The 9920-nt window shown below is 39.5% G+C and overlaps 1 protein-coding gene across 1 annotated transcript; it reads right to left on the reverse strand.

The window, feature by feature from the left end:
- Positions 1-5524: 5524 nt before the first annotated feature.
- On the reverse strand, positions 5525-9488 carry LOC106955405 (cis-aconitate decarboxylase-like). Its single transcript, XM_015045557.1, has 6 exons — positions 8998-9488; positions 8512-8566; positions 8190-8377; positions 7925-8017; positions 7363-7568; positions 5525-6903 (listed from the first exon to the last, which is right to left on the reverse strand). Exons 1-6 carry the CDS (start codon positions 9013-9015, stop codon positions 5979-5981), a joined length of 1485 nt encoding a protein of 494 aa, XP_014901043.1. The 5' UTR covers positions 9016-9488; the 3' UTR covers positions 5525-5978.
- Between the last annotated feature and the right edge of the window lie 432 nt (positions 9489-9920).

Consider the following 9920-nt stretch of genomic DNA (forward strand, 5'->3'; position numbering starts at 1 on the left):
AGGAAACTTTGTTCTCCTTGTAGTCTAGCAGTTTTCTCCATCTCAGAACCCACCCCTTGGTTTGTGTGTTATTCATGCGGGGTTAAAGGTCACTACCTCTTACCCAAAGACACCTGCCTGGGTATTGTTAGATGGAAACGAGTTGTGTCACAGCTTCAGGTACATGATATATCTAACGTACTGAATAGAGACTCAGGTGCTTGGAAATCTGATGTTGCGGCGCTGCTGTATTGTGTTGAGTGTGTGAGAGAAACATTTGCATTAACTATGTCACAGTGACGCTTCTGGACTCTCCCTGGGCGAGGTCCCTTCTTTTGTGTCCAAGAATGTGACAAGAGATTTATTTGACAAGAGATTATTTTTTTCCTCTTTTGTCTGGAGTAAAAGTTGCCTTTAAGGCAAAAAAAAAAAAAAAAATTGCTTTAGAATGTTTAATGATGCTCAAAATGTGCATTAAAGAATCTTTAATCAGTGACACAGAAGAAACTGTGAATGATCAAATTCCTTCCACGTCTAAAAAAAGCAAACAGGTCTCCTCTTTCCAGTCATTTCCAAAGAATGTCTCCAGTTTCTGTTAAAGGTCAACATTAAGAAGCTTCTCGGTTACAAAGGCTTTTATTGAGTCAATAAAATACTTCCTTATGATCCCATTGCCCATTGAAGTGAAACCTTGTGCAGTCAGCTGACCATTTAGTCAACACACCGATCCTTAGATCAACAGCAGTAGCCCAGCAATTTGTGGATTTATTGGAGCAATTAAATCTTTTTTATTTTATTTTATTTTATTTATTTATTTTTTTACAATTTCTCACCATTCATCATTTTATAGCTGGTTTTCTTTCAAAGACAAGTAACTGATTTCCCTGTGGCATGCTGGAAGTGTTTTATAAGGTCCTTGGTTTAAGTTAATATACGTAGCTTGTCTCAACGTGAATTAGGTTGAAATATCCCGAAAAGCAGCACATCGTGCTCTAAAGTAAAGATATTCAATGAGAAGCAAAGTCTGGAAGGGTTAGTAACCTATTACAAAGATGTTGGCATTTGCAGAAAGACATTGTGGAAAATAAGGAACAGAAGTGAACTTACTTACCAAAATTACTCCAAGAGCACATTGGAGACTCATCTATTAGGTCATACATTTCTTGATGAAAACGTCTTGATGAGGTCAAAAACTTTGGGGAAATTATTCTGTGGTCTGAGGAGACAAAAATAGATCTAGTTGCAAGATGTGGGCAATGTTCCATCTGTCTGAATCAGTTTTACATGATTAAAGCAAAAACAAATATTTCAGTGTCCTGGTCAGAATCTGGACTTAAATCGGACTCAAATGCTGTGACATTATCGTTTATGCGCGGAGACAATTCAATGTGACTGAATTACACAATTCAGCAAAATGCGATTGGGCTGAAATTGTTTCACAGCCTTTTAAAAATCTCTCGGCTAGGTATTGGACATCCTTGAAGGAAGTTGTGGCTCTCAGGTTTGTGGTCCATGCACATTTTCTTTTCAGGGCCAGGCTGATTAATTTGATTCATAAAGAAAAATCATCATTTGCAAACAGATTCTTGTGTTCACTGAACTGTTTGTCTGTGTTTTGTATTACATTAAAAGATTTGATTGTAGTCTTTAGATGTTTAAATGTGACATAAAAAAAACAAAACAAAAAAAACCTTAGGAAAACTTAAGGGGGTTATACTTTTTCTTAGTAGTTTTTTAAAAGCAGCGACTGTAATCAAGAAAGGTTTTACAATCGGGCATGACTGTAAAATGTGCAGATTCATTGTGTATTAAAAACGGTGACCCATCAACAGTGGCATTTTAAAAATGTCTTCCTTTTAGTCATTTGACGTCTGAATGAGTAGCTTAAGCTGACTGTAAGGATGAGTTCATTTCCCTTATTCTTATTTATGACTTTTCTTGGGTGTTGCAGAACGAACCCTAAAGTAAACATCACTCATTATGTAAGAGTTTTCATGTGGAGTGGATCCTCTTTCCTTCTTTGATAATTTTGTGGTTAGTGTCGAGTCATGTTTCAATAATAGACCTGACAAAAGCAATCTAATCAGGTATTGTACTGTGAACCACTGCTGCATTGTTCTGACTCTGTGGGAGAGACTTTGTTTTAATAACTGTGTTGAAGTGTTTCTCCGTTTCTTCTGCAGTGTGAAATGATACGTATTGACCTGCACAGGTTTGTAATCCAAGCTGGTCCTTTTACAGCTATTCCGTGTTAATGTTATGAATGTACCAGGTGTGCTTTATGTATGAAAGATCCTACATCTACAGGGGTGCAAAGATATGGCAGGTGAAACCTCTTCATGATAAACCCACTCAGAAACTCCATCTCCAACAAACAAAAGCAACTTTTTCATCCTTTGTTGAATGCTTCGTCTACGTCAGAGGTTTAGTTCCACCGGCGCCCACGTTTTTGTATATAATTTCACTTTTTCAATTCATTTTCTGTGTTGCATGTGGATGAAAAAAACAACAACAACCATTCACGTGCGGCTCATTACTAACCGATAACCAGTATCTCTTCTTCCCTTTTGTCCCAATGAAAATGGGTCCAGATTCTGTTACATCAGAACACAGCATATTTCTCGCTCGGTTTTCTTTTCATCAAGTATAAATACATCCTCATGTTAAAACACAATATTTGAGAACACGTGGACAGTTTCAGATAAGCAGCTTTGCGTTAATATCCCCCAGTCCACAGCCTGACCTCCTGGACCTCCTGACTAGTGTTTCCATGCCATTGTGTGTGTGCTCATTTTCCTCTTCGCCTGTCGTCACGTGTGATCACTCACACCCAGCCTGATTCTGACGGAGGTTTCTTCCCGTTAAAAGAAGATCTTTCAATTGGTAAAATGAATCATTGGGTCATTTTCTAATTGTTGTAATGAACTAAACTTGATCACTTTGTATAATCAGACTGTATTTCATTTTCCTCAATTAAATGATCTGGAAAAAAAAAAGAAAAAGAAATAAAAAACCTTGTGTCATTTTCTAATCAACATAACCTCACTCTTAGCACATTTTGTTGAGTAGAATGGGAACACAGACTACCTTTCATTTGTCTTTGGCGGTGTTTATGTTATTTTACATATTTTATCATATTTGTAGCTGCATGCTACTGGTGACTCTGGTTTCTCCCACAGTTAGCCGTTATAGGCCCACATTTAAATGTCCCAACACTGTCAGCTCTTCATTCACATGCATTTAGAGTATTGTGATGTTTCTCTTCTTTCTTGTCGCCCTGAAAGTTTTTTGCAGGTATTTCTGGTTCTGGAGACAGATACCTCTGATCTGTGTTTGCTTCTGTTATTTTAGAAATTCTCCTCATGAAATTGTTCAGGAGTTATGGACGTACCCCTAAAGTCTTTACTCGTATGGATTTAACTTTTTTTAATGTCACTATTTTGCGCTCTCTTCCTCTATAAGCTCAACGGAGCAGAAATCTTCTGTTTCTCTTTTGACACAACTTTATTGTGTAAATGTCATCTACAGAAAAACTTAACATGAAGTGAATCATAGTTTCAATTGTATAATTTTCAAAGAAATTTATCATTAGCAACACTTAAGGTTTATCTCATTGATATGATAAATAATGAATACAGGAAGTAGCTAAATGTTTTGCTCACGTTAGAGTGTTTTTCTTTAATCAATAATACCCAAGAGTTAATAATTTCTACGTTTTTTGTTTTCATTCCCCCTTACAGTTGTCTTTCTTTCAGAAAACCATAAAGAGGCTTACGTATATTTGTTCAATAGCAGCCTTTGCAAGGCTAAACTTGGCAGGTGAATGACAGAGACAAGCAGTAACTGCAAAACTCATTAACTTGAGTTTATCACAGACGGGAATTGGGAAGTTCCTTGATTTCTCTGAAATACTCGGAGCCCTATGTGGGCACTGAAAATGTACACATGCGAACAAGTCGGTCAATTCTTCAGATGGCCTGGTGAAAAAACCCCAACCTGCTTCCTTTGAAATGATTTACGAAAAGCGATTAACCTACTTGACAGATCAAGGTGGTGCAATTACAAATGTCACAGGAAAAATCCCCCGTCTTTTGACTTAAACAGGGAAGGTTTTTACGGCTTTTTCTGTATTTACTCAGGTTGTGTTAGACTGAGATTAAAATGTGTTTGAAGATCTGAAACATTTATATGTGACAAAAGGGCAGTGAAGAAAGAAAACTGAAAGGACATAGTTTTCCCACAGCACTTTATCTTGTAGAGAACAGGCATCACTAATATATTTTATATATTTTATAAATATCTTCAACATTTTTAAAGGTTTTAGAGGACACACAACATCAAAGCTTATTTATTCAGTCATGGTCTTTTGACTGAAGCTTAATTTTAGTCAAAAGACCAAAATAAAGTCATTGAATCATCGCTTGTCATTTTCCTTTTGCAGACTAAATTTAGTAGCTGAAAATCATGGAGGGAATTTTTTTTTAGGTAATATTACATCTTTCAGGAAAACTACTTCCTTAACTTTGGGTGAAATAATGCTTTGATGGTTAAGTTAATGCTTTGACAAACAAATCGATTACTTCCAGTTTAGCCAGACGCTGCTTACTTTCTTGGAACTAATGTGGGTTTCTGCTCTGGGTCCAGTCAGCTCTTCTAGCTAGAAGAAGCATCATTAGCCTCACCTCATTGCTGCTTACTCAGAGAATGAAAGGGCTCTTAGATGTTTGCATGCGCATTCTCCTCTTTGGGATTAAAATGAAAGAGGGTGAATCAAGACGGTGCTATTGAATTTTAAAAATGTTGACTTTATTGGACAAATGTTTTGGTTCCGAACGTCGGCTGGTCTGCCAGTCATTATTTTCCTTTTTTTTTCCTCTCTCAGGAGTCTCACACAGAAGTTAAGCAGCATTTTAGGAACTTATCAAACAAGGGGAAATTGTTATACCTTCAGTGATTTAGGGCAATGTTTTAAAGTCATATTACCAAAAACCTATTTCAAAATTCTAGGTCATAATAATAAAAGATGAACATCTGGTTAGGCATATATATGTTACAGGTGAGAATTTTGGCAACACTTTATTTGACGGGGTGCATAAGACTGACATAACACCTGTCATGAACATGAAGGAGTCTTTATGAATGTCTATGACTGTCATGAAGACTGACTGACAGAAAAACAGTTCAGTGTTTCGCCAAGAAATATTTCACTTTGATGAAAACTACGGTGTATGGCAAGTTCCCACGCCGCTCTTTGGCTTCTCATTACAGAGTTTCTGTTGACGAAGTCGATGCACAGCTGCTAAATTCCTCATGGAGAAGTATGAGAGGAAGATGAAGTTCCTCACAGTCCTCTTATCGTCTCCATCCATCCATCCATTGACCTGATCATTTTAATCAGACGATCTGTCTGGGATCAAGAGGCTAAACATTTTTGAAGCAGCCTTTATTATTGATGAATTGATGAACGAAAGATGTAACAAATACATGACTGGAAAGAAGATCAGAAGTTCATTTTTGACTGGAAAATTACACACCCAAACAGCAATTTGGGAATTCAGCGAGTTTATTAGGATGAAAACAGACAAATATGCTACATTCGCCAAGCACAATATGTGAGGCATTGCCTTAAACAAGTATTTCAATAAACAACTGATTTAGCCATACAACATATACAAATATTAAATAGCTGCACTATATCACACTAACACACCCGCTTCAGACCCAGTCTATTCTCCTCTGATGATTTAATTACATTATTTTTTCATTCACATTATGGATTTTCTTTCTAGACTAAATATTTTCCCTTTGTAGATTCAAGAAACTCAACCTTAAACACCAGCAAGCATTTTAATGTCCTTCTTCTTTGGTAAAGGAAACTCTTTGTGATAAAACATTTTTAATATAAATATAAAGTTCAACATTTTTTTTTGTCGCATTTTGAGGTTACTTTGTACTAAATAGTCAGACTCTATTATTTTGTAGCGTAGGTTTGCATATCTTCATTGCAGCTGTGAGAGCAAGTGCTGGCAGTCGTCAAGTCTGTCCAGCTCGTCCACCGCCTCGATCAGCCGCTCAACCTTCGCCGATGGAAGCACCACCTCTGCGTTGTTCCTGAACTTCTTCCTCAGGCTCTCGTTGGTCAGCGGGTTGCGCCAGTGGCCGTAGAAGGTATCACAGCGTCCCTTCAGAATGTCTCCTCCCACAAGCGTCACCTGGACCTCCCCGTACATCACGTTGAAGTTTGCGGGGTTGTCGTGGGGATGCTCCAGCCGAACGCGGCTCAACAGAGCACAGAGCTCGGGGCGGCTAATGGCGCCTGGCGTGAAGGACTGGACGGTCACCTCACCATCCAGGAGAGCGGTGCAGGCGTTAAACTGGAAGGAGTGGCGGGCCTCATGCTCCGACTCAGGAAAAGGCCTATTGATGTATTTAGAGAGGGGAACTCTGAGCAAGATGTCCTGGACTTGATCTGGAGAGACCTTTCCAGGACCAACGCCCACTAGAAGCTTATGGACGGAAGCTGCAGCATCTGCCACCCAGTGCATCCCCAGATGGGCGGGGAAGCGCTTGAAGCCCATGTCCTGCTCCTCTAGCAGGAATGCATGGCCATCATGGGGTGAATCTAAAGGCTGTGGCATGTAATCTTCATAAAAAGCACTAAAGCCTGCCACTCCTGCAACAGCATCCAACACCAGAGGACTGGCCTCTAGGCCTCTGGATGCCAGAAGGGCAGCTTCAAGCCCAAGGCGTGAGGCGTTGCCGATGTGGAGGGGCTTAGACTGAGTGGCAGCGTTAGCCATGGGAGCTCCAGCCAGGGAAGCAGCTATCGCCAAGGCATGGCTGCTCTGAGAGGAGTCCAGAGACAGGAGGCGAGCACAGGCTGCTGCACTTCCCATGGGACCGACCACAGTGGGAGGATGAAACCTGACGAAGGACAAACAGAGACCTTTTTATAAATAAACATTCATGTGACTAAATGAATATTTTTAGATTACATATGTTAAAAACATACTAACAGAACAATCAGACCTCTAGCTAACGGACAAGGTGTTTTGTTTATTTGACTTTTTGGTATTTTATGAAGAAAACAAGTAGAGGGTGTGAAGTCATATGAGTGTGCAAATCACACAGTATTTTTCCTAGACTTGGCTTACTGTGCTAAAGCTACACAGGCCATGTTGTTCCTGAGATTAAGATCATTACGTTCCATTCTGAGCACAACAACAACTGCATATAGCACCTCAGTGACCAATAGTACTCTTCTTGATCAGCACAGGAAGTCTATTAACTCATGGATAAAAGTAGAATAAGCTACATACAAGAAGGTCTGTGCTGAGTAAGTTTTATCTTGATGTAAGTAGACTCCAACTCTGAAGAACTGACCTTTTAGGAATATTGTGGGCCTCATTGGAGAACCTCATCAGGCGGCCCTGGATTTCGATGCCCACGTTAAACGCGAGTAAGAAGTCCAGACCGCTGGGTTTCCTGCTGGCTGGCATCATGTCGCTGAGCGCTAACACAGCAGGAAGGACGGCTCCTGATGGGTGCGTTGCTGGATGCCAGGTGTCGTCAAAGTCCATGGAGTGAGTCTGGAAGCAAAAAGACTTTATTCATTAGATGCTGTTGGATCAGAGTAAATCTGAAAGCAGTTTATAGCTCAGTTGACTCAGGTCACCTGTTTACAGTCTTAGTAAAGTGCGTCTTTGTCTGGACCTGGTGTGTTTAAAAGGTAAAATTACTTAAACTGCTTCCTGAAGAAACAACCTTGATGTTCCGGTGGCTTCTCTGGTAGCAGATGCGCTCATGGAAATATTTAGGGTGAGGTGGCTTGTTTTGATTTTTGTAAACCAGCCGTGTTGCTTGAGGAGCCAGACTGCAGGAACAGCTGAGTTAAAGCAGTTCCTGTAACCAGAGACCTAACTTGGTCTCTTGGTCTCATACTCACCGCCACTCCGTTGACGAAAGAAGCCAGGGTTGGGGAAAGCCGGATGTTGCTGCGGCCGTACACAGAGCTGATGAAATCAGGTGCATACATGTGCTGAAATGAAAAGACTTTAGTAAATGAGCCATTCTTGACCAAAACATTTTTAATAGCCAGAGATCTTTTACTCCTTTGATCATTTATCTCCACACTGACTCTCCCCTGACTCAGCATTTCTGTTTATACAGAGTCACTGATTTGCACGTTGTTAATAGAGAGTTTAATTTACCTGGCAGTGCTGCAGGGCCAGATCAAAGACATCTGTTGTGCTTCCAATGAGGCCGACCCCGATGCTGTCCAGCACCATCCTTTTACTGCGCTGGAGGACAACGGGGGACAAATGCTGGGGCTTGATTTCACTGATGAACTGCCCAAAACTTGCTGTGACTGTGTCCTCTGGAGCTGGATGCTTCAGGACTGCAGCGAAGAGGAGGAAAAAGAAATGTTGGTTTGTGTGAGCTCATAAATGTGGTGGAACACCAGCCAGCTTACTTTATTTTATTTTTATTTTTTTTGCAACAGAAAATGAGAAAATAAGCAGAAATCCTTACTCTTCACTGCAGATTGATGCACTCCTCTGGCAGCCTGAACTGGCCGGATGGTTTTCTATAGGTGAAAGACAAAACGTTTGCTTAGTTATACCTCAGGCACCTTAAGAACAGTCTATGTTTTGTCTTTTTTTGTTTCTAACATTTAAAGGCTTAAACAAAAAACCGAGACTGTTGCAGTTTTTTTTTTTTCTTTGACCCTATGTGTCTCAGAGTGAACTTCACTCAGGCTGTAACTTCAATGAACAACAATCAGGACCTTTTCCCTCTCAAAGAGCTGCTGTCTCACAGCTGTGACAAGTGTGGCTTAACAAAAACTCCTTAAAATATCTTTTCTTTACCATTTACTCTCACTAAAAAGACTCAAAATAATATCATGGTTAAACATGAGAAAAGTTTAGTCATTTAGTAGATTTATGATCTCAACCAGAAGGTAAAAAAAAGTTTAATCCTTCTACTTCACAAATGTAGAAACAGCTTAAATCTTACCTGTAGCACTGAGAACATGGCTTCAACTTGCTTCTGTCACAGAGATTTTCTTTCTTTTTCCTTCCAGCAGCTTTTTTTCCCCAAAGGATGCTGATGCTTCTCTGGTGGGAGGTAAATCTGCCTGCCTTATATAGTCCTGGACACACAATAACCAAAAAAAAAAAAAAAAAAACCGGGCAGGGCAGATGTATCTGCGACAAGTTTTCATCAAATCAAAATGCAGTTTCCATCATTGTCCCCCATTGTCTCAGAAGGCATCATCATGGGAGGAGGAAGCAAGAGTCTAATCTTTGTACAAGGTGCAAACAGTGATGTCACCCTCCTCAGCATGAAGTCTGTGTGGTTGAGTAGGGGAATTTTCATGAACTCCTCCTACAAACTCCTCCTGAGTCTTATTTAAAACAAACTTTCACTCTTGCTGCAGCACAAATCAACACCTCATCTGTCTGAGGCACTTCACCCGGTAAGACATCACTTACTTGTTTTGATACTGACAAAAGCTAAACCTTTGTCACAGCAGGTACCCTGGAGTCTAAAATTATTAATACCACTGGCAGATTTAAATTTTGAATTATTTTCATTCAACCAAGAACTTTGTTTTTGCTAGGGAATGAGTTAGTCTCCTTTCAAAATATAATAAAGCAACACAAAAGAGCATAATTAAAAAAAGTGCAGATTTTTATTTAGATTATGATTATTTATCTTTCTTCAAGTCTTTTCAAGATTCTCTCAAATGGTTATACTACTTAAAATAAGACAAAACTTGTTGGCAAAAAACAAACAAAAACAAAAAACAAACTTTAAGCCTACTTTTGCCAGGGATAGGAATAGTTTGTTTTTCACAACAGTTTTTAACTTGCTACAACAAGAAAATGACAGCATTCACAGTTTTAAGGGGAAATGTTTTACTTTGGAGTAAATAG

The sequence above is a fragment of the Poecilia latipinna genome, unplaced genomic scaffold (assembly GCF_001443285.1).
Source record: "Poecilia latipinna isolate Pla-1442-1.1 unplaced genomic scaffold, P_latipinna-1.0 Scaffold731, whole genome shotgun sequence".
Lineage (NCBI taxonomy): Eukaryota > Metazoa > Chordata > Actinopteri > Cyprinodontiformes > Poeciliidae > Poecilia > Poecilia latipinna.

Bases quoted from the DNA above. Each gene is read 5' to 3' on its own strand.
- LOC106955405 (XM_015045557.1), bottom strand. The intron at 8,378-8,511 runs GTAAGGATTTCT...TCTTCGCTGCAG, and splicing joins GCATCAATCTGCAGTGAAGA to TCCTGAAGCATCCAGCTCCA. The intron at 6,904-7,362 runs GTCAGTTCTTCA...GTCCTTCGTCAG, and splicing joins GCCCACAATATTCCTAAAAG to GTTTCATCCTCCCACTGTGG.